The 22072-nt window shown below is 47.5% G+C and overlaps 1 protein-coding gene across 4 annotated transcripts in view; it reads left to right on the plus strand.

Annotated features, from left to right (window-relative positions):
* arhgef18b (rho/rac guanine nucleotide exchange factor (GEF) 18b) overlaps positions 1-22072 on the plus strand; it is a 97373-nt gene that overhangs the window by 66420 nt on the left and 8881 nt on the right. For all 4 annotated transcript variants that reach the window (XM_067968462.1, XM_067968463.1, XM_067968465.1 and 1 more), the window contains 17 exons: positions 1015-1159; positions 1774-1889; positions 2462-2602; positions 3969-4219; positions 6192-6317; positions 6444-6561; positions 7361-7615; positions 8980-9056; positions 9579-9757; positions 11023-11114; positions 11741-11920; positions 13247-13387; positions 13512-13639; positions 14917-14973; positions 15712-15759; positions 17753-18211; positions 20907-21312. In XM_067968462.1, coding sequence (XP_067824563.1) covers positions 1015-1159; positions 1774-1889; positions 2462-2602; positions 3969-4219; positions 6192-6317; positions 6444-6561; positions 7361-7615; positions 8980-9056; positions 9579-9757; positions 11023-11114; positions 11741-11920; positions 13247-13387; positions 13512-13639; positions 14917-14973; positions 15712-15759; positions 17753-18211; positions 20907-21312 — 2919 coding nt within the window. The remainder of the gene's footprint in view (positions 1-1014; positions 1160-1773; positions 1890-2461; positions 2603-3968; positions 4220-6191; positions 6318-6443; positions 6562-7360; positions 7616-8979; positions 9057-9578; positions 9758-11022; positions 11115-11740; positions 11921-13246; positions 13388-13511; positions 13640-14916; positions 14974-15711; positions 15760-17752; positions 18212-20906; positions 21313-22072) is intronic.

Genomic DNA, 22072 nt, shown 5'->3' on the forward strand with positions numbered 1-22072 from the left:
TTGTCTGTCAAGGTGAGAATGTTGACACTCCAATTTCAGGCACCCAGTAGCGGCATCAAGCACTCGCAGGTCAAGTACAGGCATGGGTTTAGATGAAGAGTGAACTCCCTTCAGTCTGTCCAAGCAATGTGCCTCAGCCCCAACGGTGGCAGAGCACCCCCTTACCGCACAGGGGGGACATTTTACCATTTCCCTCGAGCCATCCTGGGGCACCTCGGAGCAAGATTGTCAGTTAGTGCCAAATTAGGGATAGCTTTGTGCTGTGGAACCATGCCCACTAGGAACTGGACTGAGACTGTAAGGGTCCTATGAGTTTGGGCAGTCAATAGGCAGAGGACACTTGCATCCCATGTCCGAGGGTTCCCCCCCCCCCCCCCCCCCCGTTTTTTGAAAGCACTGCTTCTTGCTGAGGTGCAGTGCCACGAGTGCCTTTTTCTCTCTCTCTCGCCCCACCTAAGTGGCCATTCTTAATATGTCAGCTTGCTATTCCACCATTGATGGTTTCACAGTCAAGCTTGATTCTGTTGGAACGATGGATTTAAATCGACTGAGCCCCAGATCCTGCTCTTCTTTGAATAAAGCCCTGGGATCTTTAATGTCCGCCATAGCCACTGAAACAGGCAGATGGGGCTTCAGATTAATGTCTTATCTGAAGCGTAGCACCTCCTACACTCCCTCAGCTCTGCGCTGGAGATGCAACCTAGATTAGGTCATAATTGTGTATGAAGCACTTTGAGATGTTTCTGAGAAACCTGAGAAGTTGCTGTGTAAATGTGAGTCCTTCTAAGCTCTGTAAAAATAGTCGAGGTTTGGCGGGAGATGGACTAATTTCTAACCGAGACAATACAACAGTCAGTTCATGATTTCTAACTTTCCCCATTCTCAAAAAAGTGTTCAAAAATGAAGTATCGACTTGCAGAATGGTGCCTGTGCTAACCTGGAGGCGGGAGTCAGAGATGGTGCGAGTCCGGGCTTGCTTTCTGACGTCTAACCCTCTTTTTGTTGTTGCTGCAGCATCTTCGGTGAAGGAGCAGCCGCGGGGCGCACTGCTAGCCGCGGATGGCACACCCGGCGCTGTGCGGAGTATCGGCATGACCATTCCGCCAAGGCGACCTTCCCAACCATCGTCAACCAGTGCTAACAGCGTCTCCAATCACGGGTTGGTACCACCTAAAAGGAGAATAAATGCACTTAGAAAATATTCACATAAGACAACTGGTGAAGCCCCAGGATTTGGAAATACGTTGTCTCCAATTAATTATGATGCTCCTGTAGACTCGGAAACTATAACCTCTTGGTCAAATTATTGGGAAATGTTTAGCACCTGTCCGAGCCTCTGCACTGAATCTCCATCACTTCACCTGTCCTTCAGTGCCTCCACCTCAGAACCACCGGTCATAGTGATACTTGCTAAATCCCTCACATCTATCCTACCGAGAATAACAGACACCCGGGAGTGAGTTACAGGCTGGAATCTAATCTGATCCATTAAGTATTGGCTACAGAATAGGCGGAGAAGTGAGGCAAGTTAGTGATGCCAAAATAACAAGGATACAATAGTAAAATATACATCAAAAATATACCTTTTATTCTAAAAATCAGGAAGTGGATCGAGACTATCGAAACAAATTTAACGCAGGCCCTTTTAGCCAGCAGAGATGAGACCTTCATGCCTTATTTGGTTCCAGAATTTGTACTGTAGCCCATTGTACCATCCTGACCTCTTACCTGTCGAGTTCTAATGCGTGTGCCTGCTTGTATGTTATGGTACAGAGTAACTGCAGGGGAGATGGAGCAGGAGGTGGAGAACGGAATCCTAAGAAGCAAAACGTGGGCTGAGGAATCCCTGAGTGTGGCTTCGTCCTCTGCTGAGTCTCTTCTGGCAGAAGGTGAGGGGGACGTGCTGAGCGCTGTGTTGGTGAGGGAGGGTTTGGGGCGTCCACCTGTACGTTACAGCGACAGTTGTGTACGGCTGCTCCTGCCGTGGACCGAAGGTGGGCTGGCGAAAGAGCTAGATCATCATGCAACCAGTGCTCCCATCGGGTGAGATTCCATGTTAAGGACAGAGCCTCCAAAAATTACCTCGATTGCATAAACCATGTAAAAAAAAAAAAAAAATCAGACTGGGAAATGAGGCAGAGGGAGGGTTGACTGAGGCCACTGAAGGATCTGCAGATGAGGACTAGCATTGTTGACTCCAGTGAGTTGGGGAGGACGGGGCTGCGTGGCGAGCAGGACTTTGTGTGGAACAGGAATTTTGATTTGATTTTAGGGATGACAAATGCAAAACATGTCGATGTAGCCTGGCCGGGGTTGGGGTGGAGGGGCGGGTGTGACTCGTGCTCTAGTAACTGGTTACAGAACACTAGCTGAGAGCATGTTTTCCATGAAATGGTTCTGAGGGGAAGGGGAGAAAACAAATCATTGCTAACCTATGTTTTCCCCCTCTGTCGTGGTTCAGACACGATTTATGCCTCTCTGAAGGCGGAGTTGGAGGCAGACAGCCAGGACCTTGACGCTGAATCATGGAGTCTTGCAGTGGACCAAGCGTACACAAAGAAACAGAGCAAAGAAGTCATCAAAAGGCAGGATGTAATTTATGGTAAGAAAAGTGAGAGGTTCACTGCCCCATTAGTCTGCCGCCTTGTTCAGTGAGTTTGAGAGCATACTCAGGATCCAGCCAGGAGGCCGGCCTGCCTCATTTCTACGGGTCATAGTGACTCGGTGAGTTGTGGAATCACACCCGACGTGAGGCCGCTTTTGAACACGGTTAAGTTTAACCACCACCCGCTCCCAGCATGGAGGCTCTCCCACCTGGTTCACATATCGGGATTTTGCACGCGCACCCGATGGTTTACCGTTGCGTGATGCCGCATATTTGTGGTGGCACTAATCACAGCGTAAAATTCATTGGGCAGGGCTATGATTACGGAGAATGTACTGCACAGAAACCAGCCATTTGGCCCAACAGCTCCATGCCAGTGTTAATGCTCCACACGAGCCTCCTCCCTACTTCATTCTAACCCTATCGTTCCTTACGAAAACCTTTTATTAAAAATGTGAAGTGAAAATGTAATGCAAAGTAGCATTTGGGAAGCTATTCAGACTATTGTTTCTTGCACATTTCAATTGGTTGTTGGGTTCCACGATTGGGGCTCCACGAGACTCCGATGTATTTCTCTGGTGGCTGAGGCTGGGTACGTGCTTTCAGAACACTTACTTGAAAATGCAGTGTTTTTGAATCCAGCTTATAGTTGTCGTCCCGTTTTTCCCGCCCCCCCGCCCCAGTATTACTCCCTCCTCTCCTCCTGAAGGCACTGACTCTTGCTGCAAAAAAGTTCCACAGACACTGAGCAAATGGCCACTCGTGTGAGGTTGGACAATGTTTAACAGGCAATTTGATAACCAAGGGTTTCACAGGCGAGCATGACCCTGTCCTTGCCTGGTGTCTGTACCATGTCTTTTACCAGCAGGAATTGCTGGACAGAGATCAGACTCTTCTCCTCCTCACCTCAGAGGCACAGAGATCAGTTATGGCACCTCTGTTGCCCGTAACCGCTCCCCCAGCTGAGATCAGCTAACTCCGCATGGACCAGGAACTGACCTGGATCGACCACACGAATATGTCTTCGTTCCACAGTGGCTAGTGTGTTTAAATGATCCTGGAGCTGGAATTGTGACCTTGAACTGGGGCATGTGATTTGTCGCCCACACATCTGAAATTTTCGCCCGATAGCCCAACCTCTGCAGTCAGTTACAGTAACGGCTCCTCCTGCAGATTCAATGTGCACTCGATTCCACTCCACTCACTAGAAATTCCACTGCTGAATGAAATTAAAGTGCGAGCGAGGGGAGAAACTGGAGGCTTTACCACAACAGAAAGAAAATGCCCCAAAACAATTTGACCCACAACTGTCCCGTGATTTTTTTATGCTGTAACATAACTTTTTTTTTAATCTGTTCCTCAGAGCTAATGCAAACAGAGATGCACCACATCCGAACTCTGAAAATCATGCTGCACGTCTACTGTCGGGGAATGAAGGAGGAGCTTCAGTTCAGCGACAGGCACATCGGCAAAATCTTTCCGTGCTTGCACGAGCTACTGGAAATGCACAGACTGTTCTTCTCCCGGCTGAAGGAGCGGCGGAAAGTTTCCTTGGAGGGAGGGAGTGAACGGAATTACCTCATCCGGAGAATTGGCGACATCCTCACACAACAAGTAGGGAGCAAAGGCGGCCTTGGTTCGCCCTGCGCTGAGTTAGCTGAGGGAGGCTGAAAGGGGCATTACAGTCAGCCTCGGTGCCCCTGGGCCAGGGGGGTGGGGAAATCGACCGATTCTGGTCACTCGTCCGTGATTTCTCCCCAGAGTTCGGCACGTGTGGACGTCTGCAGTGCCAATGGTCACTGTCTAAACTCGCACGTAAAGAATGGGCGAGGCACCAGAGGGCTGATACTTTTGGAACTGTACCTAAGCGTGAGTCAGCACCCGAAGTGGGGAGGGGGAGAATATTATTATGATGGGTACCTGTTGGGCCTTAATATCTTGAGGGCTCCAGTTGCTTTGTACAAAGAATAGTGGGAAATTGGAATGATTTCAAGGCAGGTCATTTTTAGTAAGATACTCTTAATGTTCTAAACAGCAACTAAACTGGAGCAGTTACTGTGGTGCCCCTGTCCCCTGAGTTAAGTTTAGTGCCTTGTAAGGAAGTCTGCCATTACCCCCCCCCCCCCCCCCCAAAACGTCTCATCACAGGAAACATTAAATCCCCTCCAGCCACAGTGAAGTGGACCAAATTATTGGTGTCTGTTTGTGCAACTCAGACTTAAATAAACATTTTTTGACACTCCCAAAAGAAGGGATAATTGTTTTCTGGAGTTCTATGTGCACAGGTCTAACCTGTCAGGAATGCATTTTGGTAAATGGGATGAATTCTTTGGCTTTTTAACTTTCTGCCATTTTATTTCCCGTTGCGGAGGCGGTGGGTGCATTACGGGAGACTGAAACCTCCTGCTGCACGATGTTGGCCAGCTGCTGTTTGGGTGTCTTCCAAGGTGCAGACAGTACATTATAAACTTAATGAAAGCATTTAGTCCACTGATCTCAAATAGGAAGGGTGCTACAATTTGACTGAACATTACAACAGAAACTATACTTCAAAAGTACTTCATTGATTGCAAAGCACTTTGGGGCATCCTGAGGCAATGAAAGAAGCTTTATAAATGCACGTCTTTCAACACTGGATTAGGGAGAGAAAAAGTCAGCAAGACTTCAGGCTCCTGATCACCTATTGACCCCTGCCAGAATGTGCATGGCGCCAGGACGTGGTGGGATTCTGATAATGCACCCTTCCCCCCCCCCCCCCCCCCACGGTTCAATAACCTGCTTATGCTCACTCTCTTAGGCTCACAGGCAGTGAGCCACATGGGCAAGGCATCAGAGAACTGCCACTCCCTATGGAACTGTACCCTAGTGTTGAGGCAGTGCCTTCAGGAGAGGGTAAAAATGGGGTGGGTGGAAACAGTCATTAAAACACAGCAAATAAACTCCCTGGCACTGTTCAGTACTGTAAATACAGCAGTATCTTTTATTGAGTTGTAAAGTATTTAGAAGTTAATTGGGTAGCTACTAGACTCACTGGAGTTCTACAAGGAAGTTTATGTTCAGCACAGTTGCTGAATGGTGCGGTTGAGTATCAGTCCTGCCTCAGTACAGTTTTATACAGCAGGCAAGAACTGATAATCGTAAGGAAATGCAGAGACACACATTTGGCCCATTACTTGCTGCCAAACACTGGCAGTAACCAAACCTGTTAAGAATTTCCTGCCACGTGATGTTTACAGTAATAAACAGCACTGGAGTTGTTCCCTTATGAGCCTAGACTCTAGACAGCGAATGCAGCAGGCTCACTGGTAATGGGAGAGGAATGACCAGTGAGCCCAATCCTGTTCTCACTGACTTGCCCACCCCCACCCCCACGCACACCCATCTGTCCCACCATCACTCACACCCACACAACCTTGGTGCTGATGCTGGATCCCCAAAGAAGCACAATATCCCATTCCCAAGCACTGTCATTCCTGGCCAAACCTCACTTTTTTTTAAAAAAAGGAACAGATTTCAACAGAGTTGTTGACAATGTAATCTTGTGAAGTCTTTTTTTTTTGGTGGTTAAAAATGTATTTTGCCCCAGTTTTCAGGTGAATGTGGAGAGGAAGCGAAGGCAAAGTATGGAGACTTCTGTGGTCACCACAGTGAAGCAGTGAATTATTACAAATTAATGTACCAGCAGAACAAGAAGTTCCAGAGCCTGATCAAGGTGCGTACTCTGCAGGCAGGCACAGGGAGCGTTTAACCCACTGCATTGTCCGGTGCCCCCACTCTGAAAAATATTCAATATCTTTTGAAAAGGAGTACCTCTCTATATCACAGTTTTCTTTTCCAGAAATTAAATAATTACTCTGTGGTGAGGCGTCTTGGTGTGCAGGAATGCATTTTACTGGTCACTCAACGTCTTACTAAGTACCCTGTCCTGGTGGAGAGGATTATTCAGAATACTGAAGGTATGATAGTCTGTAGAAGCAATCACTCAGCTTTTTAGAGGAGACTGCATTGTTTCACTCTGAGTTTGGAAAAGTGAGCAGGGTGAGATGATGCTGTATATCTGGGTTATGTCGACTTTATAGTATTTGTGCAAAACACCTCAACAATCCAAACTCTCTCCATCACAACCTTCCTTGTGTGTCTCCTTTTTATAGGCACCACTATGCTCGGTGTTCTTCTTCAGCTCTCCATCCTTTGACTCTTGCTCCTGCCTGCGTTGTGTTGATATCAAGACACACCGCACTGTTTCCTACTCTTTAACTCATTCTTTTCCAGGATCCTTGCTGCTCTGGGCCTCTATTCACAGCCTGTCCAGCTGAGATTCAATGCTGTTCCTTTTTTGGTCTACAGGGAGTGGCATTAAGAGGCAGGGTTATCCCAGCGTCCATACAGTGAGTGAAAAGATCTAATTAAAATGGAACCATTCAATAGAACTATGGGTCCTACAGTATTTGTCCCTTCTCCCTATGGGAAAGTGCCCGACCTCTGTCCAGAGCTGGCTGTCCTCTGGCACGATTGAAGTCAGAAGCTCACTGTGGTGGGGAATTGCAGGCAACAGATCCCTATCGCCTCATTCTGTGGTCCAGTGTTTGCACCATTCCTGAAAGGAAACCTCGAATGGGACACTGGGATTGTGGGCCAAAATGAAGAGATACTGTAGAAGTAAACAAATGGGAAATTTCCCTCCCACAAAATGGAGATTCAAGATGGTATGCCGTCTTGAGTCAAACTGATGAGTGCTCCTGTCTCTTTCCGAAGCTGGTTCGGAGGATCATGAAGAGCTGACTAAGGCGTTGATCCTGATAAAGGACACGATAACGGAGGTGGATGAGAAGGTGAGCGTGTGCGAGAAAGCTCAGCGTTTGAAGGAAATCATGAATCGGACAGAATCCAAGACGATAGCCAAGCTCAAGAATGGGAACATCTTCCGTAATGTGGACATGTCGCGAGGGAAGAGGAGACTTTTGCACGAAGGAGTTGTCTACTGGAAGGCTGCGTCTGGGCGACTAAAAGGTAGAAATCCCTTTGTGTTTACAGCTTTTGTTTCGCGACAGTAGGGAAGTGTTAAAAGGCAAAAGATTGTTTTAAAAAAAAAATTGTCTATTGCAGGGTAGGCAACCTGTATGACAAAGCAACAAGAGTCAAATCAAAAAGGGCAGCTGAACCTGGCCTGGTAACTGCAGCCTCATTTTCCTGATCTTAATAATTGGAAACGAGTGAGACCAATAACTAGAAAACAAAATTGAAGAATAATAAATGATGGGTCCCAAATTGATTGTTGGAAGCCTTATTGCATAGCAGCCCAGATTTTCTGATTGCCATTATTTTAACACTAGTGGTAACTTGTTTCTTTTAAAAGGCACAGGCACGATGGGCCTGCTTCTGTGCTGTATCATTCGATTATTCTAGATACTGCTAGTTAAATTAGGTTGATCAGAAAATCTAGACTTCCAGAAGGCCTTAGATAAAGTACTGCATGAGTGGCTTCTTTGCAAACTAAGATTGGTAGGCATCAAAGATAGGACATAGATGATTAGGTCATTAAAGGGAAGAAGCAGAGGCTAGCCATTAGGGTTTTGGGGGGGCGGGGGGGGCAGAGAAATATTGAGTAATGTGCCACCAGACCACCATACTGGGACATAAATGAGCTGGAATTGTGGTTTCTGCAAAGTAAGAATGAAACAACTTGCATTTATATAGCAGTTTTCCCGTCCTTGTTTCATCCAAAAGTGCTGTTATGTCAGCAAACGTAGCAGCCATTTTGTGCACAGCAAGGTCCCACACACAGCAAATGAGATTAATGAGTAATGATCAACTAGTCCGTTTTTGGTGGTCGTTTGGGAATAAATATTGGCCAAGGCAATGGAACCTTTCACATCCACCTGGGTTTAATGCCTCATCTGAAAGACAATACCTCTGATAATGCTGCACTCCCTCTGTATTAGTGTCAGCCTATGGTCAAATTTATAGTAAAGCTTGAACCCACAATCTTTTTACACAGTGAGCTGACACTTGACAGATAACAGCAAGCCAGGGGGAGCCATGGACTTGGAGAGGGGAGCCAAGATCATACAGAAAGAGTTTAACAGAGTGTACACCTGGGTGGATTAATGGCAAATGAAGTTGAATATGGGTCTAAAACAAGGTACTGAATGGTGGAATTAAAAATGGGGCACATGTACTGCATGGATGGGATACAACTTAACAAGGGAGAAGTTGAAAGAGACTCTCTGGACCCCCGGGGTTGGGGAGGGGTTAAAATCTCTCAAAAAATTTGTCGTTATCTGTCTTAAATTTGGGAAATTAGAAAACCAATTTTTCTTTTTTTTGGGAAATCGATATTTTATTAACCATTTTTCTGTTCCACCCCTCCTTAGACATTCTGGCTCTCGTTTTGTCAGATGTGATTCTGTTACTTCAGGAAAAGGACCAGAAATACTCGTTCGCTACAGTGGTAAGTGAAGGGAGAAAATGTACAACCTATCGCCCTAAGTCTAATTACCAATTTGCTTGTATGCCAAGGGTGGTGCAAGGCATCAGCTCTTCCAATATATTGTATGTCCTCCCTCCCCCCGACAGTCATGCTTGGGATATGGTCTCATGGGTGTACTGACTTCTTCCAGCATCTTGTCCAAACGACTGCACTTCATGCATAAGCCCAGACAGTAAAGGGTCGATTTTAACCTTGCCCGCTCAGTGGAAACCAGGCGAGTGGGAAGTTAAAATGGTCGGACTTGAGGGTGAGTCACAGAGGGCGGTTCTGGCACGCATCCCAGTGTCTTGCTCAAAGACGTTGGCAAAGGAGAGCGAGCAAGCTAGCTACTTGCTCTGCAATCTGGGGACGGCATACGATTGAAGGGAGCTGAAGATTATAGGAAACGGGGTTTTTTCTTCCTGTGTCTTAATTTTCCATTACTGGCTGTTTGAGTCATTTTACGCTCACCCGAACTCGTTCTCCACATCTCCAATGTCTCAGGACCAGAAGCCAGCTGGCATCTCGCTGCACAAGCTGATCGTCAGGGAAGTGGCCAATGAAGAGAAAGGAATGTTCCTCATCAGTGCCTCCGACGAGGGCCCCGAGATGTACGAGATCCACACCAACTCAAAGGAGGAGCGCAACACTTGGATGGCCGTGATCCGGGATGCAATTGACAGGTAGCACGGCACTGCAAAGGCTGCTTCCTATCTGAAGTGTTAACATTGTGTGTGTTATGATGGCTCCAGTCAATGGGGGGCAGTGCCAACTCGTTTGGGGGGAGGGGTCCCTCCCTGCCCCTTTCCAATGCATCTCATTGATTTCTCTGCGCACCCAACACATACAGTAGTACGTCTAAAAACTCATTACTTTTATTTTACTTTATTTTGTAATTTAGAGCTACCTTTGGACTGTTAACTTTCTAGGGCTGCTGCCTCTGAACAACTTTCTCTCTCTCACCTCATGGATCTGTGTCAAACTCTCCCTCCCTTTCACTCACCTCGTGGGTCTGTGTCGAACTCTCCCGCCCTCTCGTTCACCCATTGGTGGGTACTCCTTTTCCCCAGGGGCAGCAGGTAATCTATTACTGGGGGCAAACATCGCTCCATTAGACTTGCATTGGTCACCATGCACTTTTTTGTGAATTAGATATTTTGTTGTTGCTTCTAAATTCTCACGCACTCCATAAATTTAGACCTGCTCAATATATAAATGAGGGAAGGGGCTGCGTTGACTAATGTTGACTGTGCAGCTGTCATTGAGCCCAGCCAGTCCTTCTGTGTAGTTGTTTCTGTAACAGATGCCATCTGACAATGGAATGCTTTGCCATACATTTTCAGAAATCACCCCACAGGCCCCCATCTCGGTGAAAGAGTATCTGAAGTTGTCAGCCTGGGCTCAGTTGGTAGCATTCTCGCCTTTGAGTCAGAAGGCCATGGGTTCAAGTCCCACTCCAGAGACTTGAGCACATAATCCACGCTGACACTCCAGTGCAGTACTGAGGGAGTGCTGCACCTTCGGAGGGTACCGTCTTTCAGATGAGGTGTTAAACCGAGGCTCCGTCTGCCCCCTCGGGTGGACGTAAAAGATCCCCTGGCACTATTTCGAAGAGGAGCAGGGAGTTCTCCCCGGTGTCCTGGCCAATATTAATGCCTCAAACAACATCACTAAAAAAGATTATCTGGTCATTTATCTCATTACGGTTAGTGAGATCTTGCTATTGGCTGCTGCGTTTCCTACATTACAGCAACGACTACACTTCAAAACGTACCTCATGGTCTGTAAAGCACTTTAAGATGTCCTGAAAGGTGTTTATAAATGTAAGTTTTTAAAAAATGTCTTTACCTGGGCAGAAACTGCCATCTCTCAAACTCTCCCTGTGGCCTCTGCAGATGAGACCTGCTGAGATCATGCCAGCGGCTAAACAGCTTTTTTTCCCGCTCAGGTATCCGATGGAAGAGGCGGCGGCCCTCGGTGAGCAAGAGGAAGAATGGCAACAGGCTGAGCAGAGAGCAGCCCGAATCAAAGAGCTCCAACGTAAGATGTTGTCGCAGAGAACTTGCCATTGGGATTCTGATACAAAATACTTCAATTTTTTTTCTTTATGTTGACTTTTCTTTACTCTGTCGAAGTTGAGGTCTGTAGGTGCTGGGATTTGGAACTTTTTCCATTTCAGAATTATGGGTGCTGGCCTACGCTGGAGCACGGTTCCACAGGGGCCTGCAGCACCTCGACTCTTGATGTGGGAGCCTAGACAGTGAGTGTTACTGAGGTATTCGACTGTGGAAGGCATCACAGCCGAATACGATCCTCTCCTCATCCAGTGTTGACATATGCATATTTTCTACTGGTGGGGTGGGGGGGGGGGTCACCGAGGAGTGGAAATATTCCCCTCTATATAGCCCAGGGGCGCTGTTGAATTGTAGCACCCTTACTGCCTGCCACCTGAGAACAGGTGACTGGGGATTGAACCTGGGCTAAGTGGCGTAGTGCTGCACCAGGTGGTGCCTTTTAACCCCAGCCCAGTCGGGGATTTACAACCGGTTAGTTTGGGCGTGTTTTTTTTTGGATTGTGGCGATTCCCTGCGTTATGTAACCCGGTGAAGTGATCGGCTGCACTGTGTGACGGTTCCTCACCCAGTTCCCATTCCTCCCACCTCCAGAGCGTCTGAGCTCAAAGGATGAAGTGATCAGACGGACCCTGAATGAAAAGTTGGAAATTTACAGCGATATAGCGGAAATCAATGGGTACCTGGATACGGGACGGTCACGGTTGCTGCTTCGAGCCGACACCCTGGAGTCACAGCGAGGAGATGTCGTCCTTAATGCAGTGCTGAAAGAAAGTGAGTTAGAGCTGTGTGTCCAGAACTAGCAGTGGGACTGGGGTGGAAGTGATTACAAGAGGGTGGCTGTACCGCAAAAGCCCTATCCTTTCGGTTAATGTAGGTACAAGGCCGGGTAAGTTTCTCCTATAAGAGACCGCCACACCCAGTGTACCTGAGTGATAAAGGACAACAGTCAGCCCTCCACTCTGTTTCTCTCCCCTCTTTCCCCCCCCCCCCCCCATCTTGGTTTTCCCCTCTTTCCTCCACTCCTAGTGTAAAGACACTGACAATGGGGCACAGCCACCAGAGTGCAATTCTTCATGTGTAAGCTGTGTTACAACCAGAACAGGACCTGTCCTTATTTTGTGCCCCTGTCCCCATTTTTAGCCCAGTGCACTGAGACAAATTGTCATTCTCCCCTACTGCCACCCTGGCTAAGCTCAGCTAACTCACTACGGATTGGGCAGCCAACCGTGGACCTTCCTGATCTGTACCTCACTAAGCACAGCCTTTATCCATGAGCCATTGGACTGGCTTGCTTTTTTTTTAATATACTAAACTCTTGGGCACTAAGAGCGACAGGAGGTGGAAACCTCACTGTCAAAACCTCTGTCCCTTTTAAGTATTTAAATATTAATTCCCTGCTTAGCCCCCAGAAATTTGTTTTAAATTGTCTTAACTGGGGGGGGGGAGAAAAAGCTACTTGTTAAAATCTCCCCCTTGGCTCCTGGAGACAGATATTGTGGGTCTTACCTCCAGGATCTGGCTTTAGACCAATGCAATCTCAAATGACCTTGACTCGTGGCCTGTCTCTAATATCCGATGTGTGGTGTGAATTGAGGACCAGGTTCAGATCAGCCATGATCTAATTGAATGGTGGAACAGGCTCGAGGGGTTGAATGGCCTCCTCCTGTTCCTCTGTTCCAGTAACAAGCCATGATAGGTTAAAGGAGAATGTCCTTTCCCATTCATGCCCACTTGTATGTATTCATTTTAAAAGTTGCAGCCTGCCTTTCGGATTACATACGGAAAGAAAAGATTGACTCTCAGGCCCATCAGTGATATTTCCCCCCCCCCCCCCCTCCCCAACTCTTAGATGGTGCAACCTTGCACACCGTTCCCCTCCCCAAACACTAGTAATGCTAACTCCTGGGGGAGGCAAACAAAACCAAGAAGCAAGCCAGTGGCCAATCTTTTGTGAAAAGTGCTTTTGTTTCTTTACACACGCACAAAATGGCGCTCTATTTAGAAATGGAGACTGACCAGTGAGCGAGCGCAGCCTGTCGGGATTTTTCTGATCGAGCCCAAGTTTTGTATAAACCACGTGACCTTTCATCTTTCCAGCTGAAAACCTTCAGAACTTGATTGCCACTCAGCCCAGCAGCATAAGCTGGCAGTCGGAAGACAACTTGGGGTCCTCGGGGTTGCCACGACGAGCAGAGACTTTTGGCGGCTACGACAGCAGTGCTGCTGTTCCGAGCAGAGGTAGGTGGGCTGGTGGGTGGGTGAGCAGCTGTGTGGTACTGGGAATGGTCACTTGTCTTGTCTCCCGCGCTCCGTTTACCTCTCTGTTTTTCTCTCTCTCTCTCTCTCTCTCTCTCATTTTTAGATGGTTCCATCAAGAAAAAGTCGAACACGCTGTCTTCTAGCAGCGAACTGAAGGTGAAAGAGAAAGCTGGATCTCGGGCAAGTTCTGATCCCCAACTGCAGGACATGTGCACCGAGAGTGGATGGACGGTACAGTAACTCTCTAAGGAGCCCTTAACGTTAATGGTTTCGTCCCTGTGTCCAGTGTCTACCATATTTCCCTTTACTTCCCCAATAATAAACGCTAATGTGCTGACTTTTGACATGCAGTCGATGGAATCCTCATGCCCCTTCCCGTCTCTCGGAATGGTTTAAATAGTAATTATCCTGTACATAACAGAAATCATGAATTACAAAAAAATTACAACACGGAAACAGGCCGTTCAGCCCACCTAGTCTGTGTTGGTGTTAATCCTCCACATGAGCATTGTGCCTAATCCTGTGTGCCCATATCCTTTTATTGCCCTTTCCTTCTGCCTACTATGAAATGTTGACATGGTCTCTGCTTCAGTCACTGACTCCGCTAGTATATTCCACAGCCCCACAACCCTCTGTGTAACAGGTTCCTCCTGCTCGCTGTCCTAAATGTCTTGCATTTAATCTTATATCTATGGCTCTTTGTCCTAGACCCCTCCACCACTGGAAAGTCTGTTTCTATCTACTCTGTCCCATTCCTTTGTGATTTTTAAACACCTCTATCAAATCACCTTGTAATTTCCTTTGTTTTAACAAAAGCAACCCCAATTTTTTGAGCATGAACCATGGCTGTTATGTTTTATCCTCCCTAATCAGGAGTACTAGCCGGTTTTGTAGCCCTGCCAGTTTCCTGGTTTAGTACAGCAACAGATCAAGTCAGGGATTCAATCTAGGAGCTTCTAGGTCTGTGTGGCTCAGCTGCTGACTGAGTCAGAAGGGGAGATTCTGCAGGATTTTCTTTAAAGGATTAAAATGACTCGATTCAGACTTGGTGATTTTAACATCGGTTGGGGGGGGGTGGTGGGGGTCATCTTAAATCGGGGGACAGGACAGAATAACGAAAGAGGGGATTGTGACTCAAGTTCTCATAATCCCTTTGCTGCTGTTGAATTTATTGCGAACTTTAATGACTATCATATCCCCCCACATCGAGACGTAGAAATAAGAGGCAGATGTTCCTTCATTAATTCACATTAACGAAAAAGTCAGCATGGGTATAAAGTGGGGAATCTGCTAGCATCAGTGAACGCAAGAAAATACACCCGTTAACGGAGATATTAATGTTTTAAAAATCAGACGTTTGGTGCAGCACTAACCACAAGATTCCCAGCAACCCTTCCTGCCACTGCTGTGGTCTGAGCACCTATCAGATCGACTGTATACACCAGAAGCCTCCATTCAGCCATTCTCTGGCACAATCTCTAACTTAGTGACTCCATTCTCTCTTTCAGAGTGATCTACCCCGGTGGTACAACAATAGTAACAGCAGTTTGCTGCACGATACAGAGGTAAGATTGTGACATTTTACTTCCATTCTGTGAATAATTTTGATGAAACAGGGCAATAGTATTTGTGAAATTAAAATAATGAAAGATATTTTTGTAAGTGTTCAGAACCGGTATCTGTAGGTCTAAACATCCACCCCTTCCGCCATTGGCGCACCGTGGCTGCAGTGTGTGCTCTCTACAAGATGCGCTGCAGCAACTCGCCAATAGTTCGGCAGCACCTCCCAAACCCGCGACCTCCTAGAAGGGGGCAGCAGGTGCATGGGAACCCCATCACCTCAAAGTTCCTCCTCCAAGTCACACCATCCCGACTCAGACATATATCAACCGTTCCTTCGTCGTTGCTGGGTCAAGATCCTGGAACTCCCTACCTAACAGCACTGTGGGAGCACCTTTACCACATAGACTGCAGCCGTTCATGAAACAGGCCCATCACCACTTTCTCAGGGCAACAAGGGATGGGCAATGAATGCTGGCCTTGCCAGTGATACCCACAAGAATGAATTTTTAAAGAATGTAGCAGGACCCAACCAAGTTTGAAAAGAGTAGGAGAGATGATGAGGTAAATGAAGCAGTAATGATAAGGCGACACCAAGCTTGAATTTTAAAAGTCTGATGGTCGCAATAAAACAGACACAGGAAAGTAGCACTTTTTGCAAATTTTGATCTAAACAGTAAGGTTCTCACTGTCGGAAATGTGTGTAATTTGTCTTTCTAACACATGCCTGGTTCTCTCTCTAGTTGGCACAGAGTGTGCAGACACTGACACATCTGCTGTACAAGCTGAAGGTGAGCGTTTTAAAAATAATTCTAATAGATCAAGGTCACAAGGTGGACACAAATGAGGAAGTGGATTCACCCCATCATAGCACATCCATCCAGCGAAAACCGATAGTCCTCCCATCCCTCTCCCAGTCACCCCATCTAGGGTCGACTAAATTATGTCACAGTCTTGCCTCCCCCACTGATCCAAAGTACAATCTTGTGTCGATCACGCTTTGTGTGAAGAACTTCCTGATATCAGTTCACTGCGTTGAACCTGTGCCCCCTTGTCCGACTGTCTCAGTTTAATTTGAAGTCGTTTTCTGGACTTGCCTTCTCTATATTGTTTATCATCTTAAAAACCTCTTTATGGTCCCTTCCTAGTCACCCCTTTTCAAGGTTGAGTTCAGGCAACCTCAGGCCAGTGCCCAACTGACCTGCACACAGGCACAAACAAAACACTCGTGACTTAACGCAAGTCGTAACACTAAACCAGTAACATCATTCCAAAAAAAAATGTAAAGGCAGGCAGTACAAGTAACGGGGACATTGTTCCATTTCGTGCACCGTGTGTCAGCACGAAGGACAGTGATGAGATTGGAACTTGCCACCCAATACAGCCCTTCACCCAGTCAAGTGAAATTTGACACCAGTGTGAAATTTTCATTGCTAAGCATTTTTGTCTCACTTGTTTCCTTTAGTGGGACATGTATGCACGCATAAATTATGAAGCACAGGAATCCATGTAGTGTAGACATTTTATGCTAACATCTAATTGTAGGTGAAGATTGGAGAACCTCTCTTCCACATGCTAGGACTGTTATTAATTTTGTAATACCTCGCAGCACTGGTGCAGATATTCACGCGTAGGCAGAGTGACCTCCCAGAGCACGTGGTATTAATTTTGCTGTGAGTGTCACCTCTCTGCATTGTAAAGTGATGATTGGAAAGGTTTGTAACCCAGACCGCTCCTCGCTTCCAGCAGCAAAACAACCGAGTGAGGACACGTGGGGAAGTTCAAAGGGGAAATCTGGGAATGGAACCCAAGTTTTAAAACGTGGTTGGGGTGGGGGGGGGGGGGGTACTTTTAAGCTAACCCACCCGGTAGGAAACTGAGGAGATCTGATCGGCTGCCTTATTTATACCCTGCCTGATGTTACCTTCCATTGACGTAAATTGTAAGTAAAATCGGGATGGGGTGTAAACCAAGTGACCGATCACGTCAGTTTCCCACCAGGTCAGTTAGGTTAAAATTGCCCCCTTTGGTGTGGGAGTGCAGGTAGAAAAGGCCCCAAAAGGACAAATGGGATTCGGGGTTTTATTTATAGGGTCATTAAATATAAAAACAAGAAAGTGATGCTGAATTTGTACAGGACATTGGTTAGGTAACAGTTGGCGTATTGTGTGCAATTCTGGGCACCTGATTATAGGAAGCATGATACAGCCATGAGCCTAGATCTTGTGATGAGTGTTATTTTAGACAAGTAACTGCCTGTGTCACAATAATGCCAGTTGGAAAATGCTGGCCATAGAAAGGGCACTACTGAGATTCACCAGAAAAATACCAGGAAATCAGAGGGTGTAGATGTAAACAGAAGCTCAGTTTTATTTTTCGCTGGAATTGAGAAGGTTATGGGTGGGACTCTAACAGGTTTTCATATATTCTGCAAGGTTTTGAGAGGATAATTAGTGAAAAATTGTTTCTACTGCTTGGTAAATCGGTAACTAGGGGGCAGAGTCTGAGGATTATCACGAAGAATGAAAGGGGAAATTAGAAGAAATGTTTTCACGGAGGGTTATTAGAACATGGAATGGTTTACCACAAGGGGGCTATTGAGGCAGAGACTACAGCATAATTCAAGAGGGAATTGGAGAAGTATTTGATAAGGAAATGGGATTAGAGTAGATAACAGTGGGACAGGCAGGAAGGTCCGAACGGCCGCCTCCTGTGCTGTAAATTCCATGCTTGTGTATTTGCCAGCTCTGGTTTTTCATGGTCTATAATCTGTGTGTTCCTTAGGTTACAATTGCCCAACAGGACAGCTACATCGAGATGCAGCGGGGCGGGGAGCGGGACAGGCAATACCGCCTTCCGGGCCCGCGTGGGAGTCAGCTCCTGGAGCAGGAAAAGCAGCGGAACTTCGAGAAGCAGCGCGAAGAGCGGGCCAACGTCCAGAAGCTGCAGAACCAGGTGCGGCAGGAGCAGCAGAAATGGGAGCGGGAGCGGGACCGCCAGATTCGTGACATGAGCCTCCAGGAGGCTCAGCTCCAGGAGCGCGAGGAGGGCGTCCAGCAGCTGAAGGAACGGCTGGCTCAGGAGCAGGAGGACCTGGAGCGACACCGGCAGGAATACCAGCAGGACCTGGAGCGTCTCCGAGAGTCCCAGCGAGCGGTGGAGAAGGAGAGGGAACGCTTGGAGCAGCAACAGCGCAAACTACTGAAGCAGAACACAACCGTGTATCCACCTGAAGCCGGGCAGGTAATGAGATGGGCTTTGTATTTACTGGACAACTGCGTGAAGACACGTCTTAATTCTTAATTCTCTCCTGTGCCGAAGGTGCCAGCTCAGGCTCGGTACAATTCCATGGGGGCCAGCAGCCCTCTGGTTTCCCTGCCCCAGTAGCCTTTTCATGCGTGAGCCTAGACAGTGTGCCAACGGGATATTCAACTGCAGAAAGCATCACACAGAAGTGCACTTTCCAGCGGGAGTAACTGGACATCAAGCTACAGCTGATTTCTCTTTTCTTTCCCCCACCCCCCCCCCCCCCCCCAACCTGTCTCCCAGGGGTCCTGTAGCTAGAATCTTAGAAAGGTTACAGCACAGAAGGAGGCCATTTGGCCCATCGAGTCTGCACGGCTCTATGCAAGAGCAATCCAGCTAGTCCCACTCTTTCCCCCCCCCCCCCCATTCCCTTTTGAAGGCCATGATTGAATCTGCCTCCATCACCCCCTTGGGCAGTGCATTCCAGATCCTAACTGTGTAAAAAAAGTTTTTCCTCATGTCACCTTTGGTTCTTTTGCCAATCACCTTAAATCTATGCTAATTGTAGAATCCCGTTCATAACTATCGTCGTTATAGTTGTTTGTGTGTGTGCCCGTGTACTGAGATTGCCCTGAATTGAAATTAACCGTGAACTATCAGGACTGCAGAACCTGCTCTCCATTCGACCTCGTGCTCCAGTTTTTGTGCTCCCCACAGCGCACTGTCTGTGTAAGGTGGATTAAATCCGACCTCTGTTGGTATCTGGGGCCTGATTTTTAGCAGGGTCCCAAGAGCTGCTAAAAGGCAGGGACCGGCAGCGCTGTGAAAGAAACGCGGGGGGAGAGCAAGCTTAACGAAAATATCACCTGGCCTTAATTTTGAAGCACTCTGAATAACCACGGCAGAAGCACTGATGGTCAACAAAAGAACGGGCGTGCAATCCATGCAAACGAGGCCCAGGTGAAAATACCTCGATTCGCAGATTGTGGGTGGTTCACTGATGGCTGAATGTATCACCCAGTGAGTAGATTGGGACTCTACTCATTGGAGTTCAGAAGAATGAGAGGCGATCTTATTGAAACATATAAGATTGTGAAGGGGCTTGATCGGGTGGATGCGCTAAGGATGTTCCCAAGGATGGGTGAAACTAGAACGAGGGGGCATAATCTTAGAATAAGGGGCTGCTCTTTCAAAACTGAGATGAGGAGAAACTTCTTCACTCAGAGGGTAGTAGGTCTGTGGAATTTGCAGCCCCAGGAAGCTGTGGAAGCTACATCATTAAATAAATTTAAAACAGAAATAGAGAGCTTCCTAGAAGTAAAGGGAATTAAGGGTTACGGGGAGCGGGCGGGAAATTGGACATGAATTTAGATTTGAGGTTAGGATCAGATCAGCCATGATCTTATTGAATGGCGGAGCAGGCTCGAGGGGCCGATTGGCCTACTCCTGCTCCTATTTCTTATGTTCTTATGTACAGAGCCGTGTGGAGCAGGGTGCTCCCAGGTCTGCAATGAGTTAATTGACCTGAGTCGAGAGGTCGTAAGGGTGCTATAAGTAGTGTCAGTGTCACTGGTTTAGAGAGAGTAACAGCAGCCGGAATTATTGCTGCAGATTGTCAGTCGGTGACCCCTCCTGGGTGTGAGTGCCAGATGAGGACAGAATTGCTTTTTTTTTGTTGGAACAAAATGGAAAATTAGAAAATGGTTTTGCACCGCGACATCTTCTGTGGGACCGAGTCAAAGGCCCACTGGAGGGCAGTAGTGGCTTTTGATCAGAATTATTGAAAGGTTCCTGTTCTCTATGAACCTTTGATAATATAGCCTGTGGAGCAATCTGTGTAGAGCAGCATCAATGAAGAATAGCTACAGTCAGTGTAAAGAAAGTGATAACCTGTTGGGACTGAGCTACAAACTACAATGGAAGATTGGTTTTTCTTCTAGATGTTGCAATGACTTAAGTTGCATTTCAGCACATCGTCGTGTCCATTTCACGTGTGGGTGTCCTGACCCAAACGAGGGATGACTCTTCCCTTTTCACAAACACATTTCCAGGACTGTTGTGCCCCCTGTAAAGAATTAACCTATATTTACATACAATTTTGACATGTAGCCACTGTAATGTAGGAAATGCAGCAGGCAAGTCACGCACAAGATCCGCCTAGCAGCAAATGACCAGATCACCTGTTTTAGGTGTTGATCGAGGGATAAACGTTGGTCAGGTCACCGGGAGAGCTCCCTTGCTCTCCTTCACATAGTGCCGTGGGATCTTCCACGTCCGTCTGAGAGGGCAGACAGAGCCTCGATTTAACGTCTCATCCGAAAGACGGCACCTCCAACAGTGCAGCACTTCCTCAGTGCTGCACCAGAGTCCCAGCCTATATAATGTGCTCAAGTCTCTTGAGTGGGGCTTGAACCCACAACCTTCTGACTCAGTGCTACCACTGAGCCAAGGTTGACACCTTAATATTGCTCAGTATATGAATAGTGTGTCCCCTGGCTACTGACAGGTTACCATGTTTATGCAACTCGGGGAGGACACCAGCCATCATACGGTCTTAGCTGTGAACCTCCTGTGTTTATACAGCTGGTCCCATTGCAGCAGCTACCATGAGGTATCCTCTTGATTATCAGTCCAGGTAGGCTGCTGACATCCAAGTCGCCTTGAACTCATGCAATTTATCTCCGGCCTTTAGATCCCAGGCCTCACCCACTCCCAGAGCCTTGACGGAGACCGAACCGAAGTGAACCCCTTACCGCCGAACGAGGCAGGAGTGGGCCAGCACAGCCTGAAGTACCACGGGCAGCCCATCACAGTGGCAGAGCTCTCGGAGCAACCAGCTGAAATCCAGCTTCGGAGGGAGAACAGCACCGGCTCGTTGTTTGTGCGCACAACTGAGAACCGATCGTCCCTCCTCCCAAAGCCCGAGGTGCCCATCCACCTCGTGAGCGCCACCAATCAGATTCTGAAGCATACCGGCGTACAGCAGAAAATCCCCACCAAACTTGCCACCTTGAAAGGGGGAAAGGAAAAGGGCGGAAAAGGAAAGGACCGACAGTCGATCGCTGGCATGCCCTCCTTCTCCATACCATATGCCACAGGTAAAGCTCACCCTCGTCTCGTCTCTTCAGTCTTTCTCAAATTATTTATTTTTCCTCCCTTTCATCAGCTGTAGCCCCTCCTGCATGGAAGTGCTGGGATTCAGTTCAAGGCCCCTGGTACCTCACCCTTGTGTTGGCCTTGATGCTGAGTGCCAAGCTCTCTCCTGTCCTCACGTCGACGAGCAGGAGTCTGAAGGGCAGAAGAACGTTCGGGGACAACGCATGGTCATTCGGTCCATCGAAGCTAAACCTTCTAATGCCCGACCTATCCCGTTGAAGCCCAGCCCCCTCGTATCCGACCTATCCCGTTGAATCCCATCATTCTAGTACCCTAATTCTCCCATCACTCTCTAGCCCCACAACTTTCCCGTCGAAGCCTATCCCTCCAGTACCCCATCTCTCCCTTTATAACATCTTTGGCACACTGACCAGCCTTAATGTTTTTGCTCTACTACCCCAGCTAGCAGACTGTTCACATATTTCTCACTCGTCCATTTTCATTATTTTTTATTTCTGTCCTCTGGCCCTACCCTCCTTGTTTATTCTAAATTTAGTTTATCTGTTTAATATTTTATATAGTTCAGTGAGGACCTCCTTTACAGTTTGAACTGCAGGACCCTCTCAATACCACCCACCCCTAGTCTGACACTGACCCCTCTAGGACCCTCTCTACACATCCCCTCTCCCATCCCCACTCTGACACTGACCCCTGCAGAACCCACTCAATACCTCCCCCCCCCACAGTCCCCCATCACATGAA

Source organism: Heptranchias perlo, chromosome 29 (assembly GCF_035084215.1).
Source record: "Heptranchias perlo isolate sHepPer1 chromosome 29, sHepPer1.hap1, whole genome shotgun sequence".
NCBI classification, from domain to species: Eukaryota; Metazoa; Chordata; class Chondrichthyes; order Hexanchiformes; family Hexanchidae; genus Heptranchias; species Heptranchias perlo.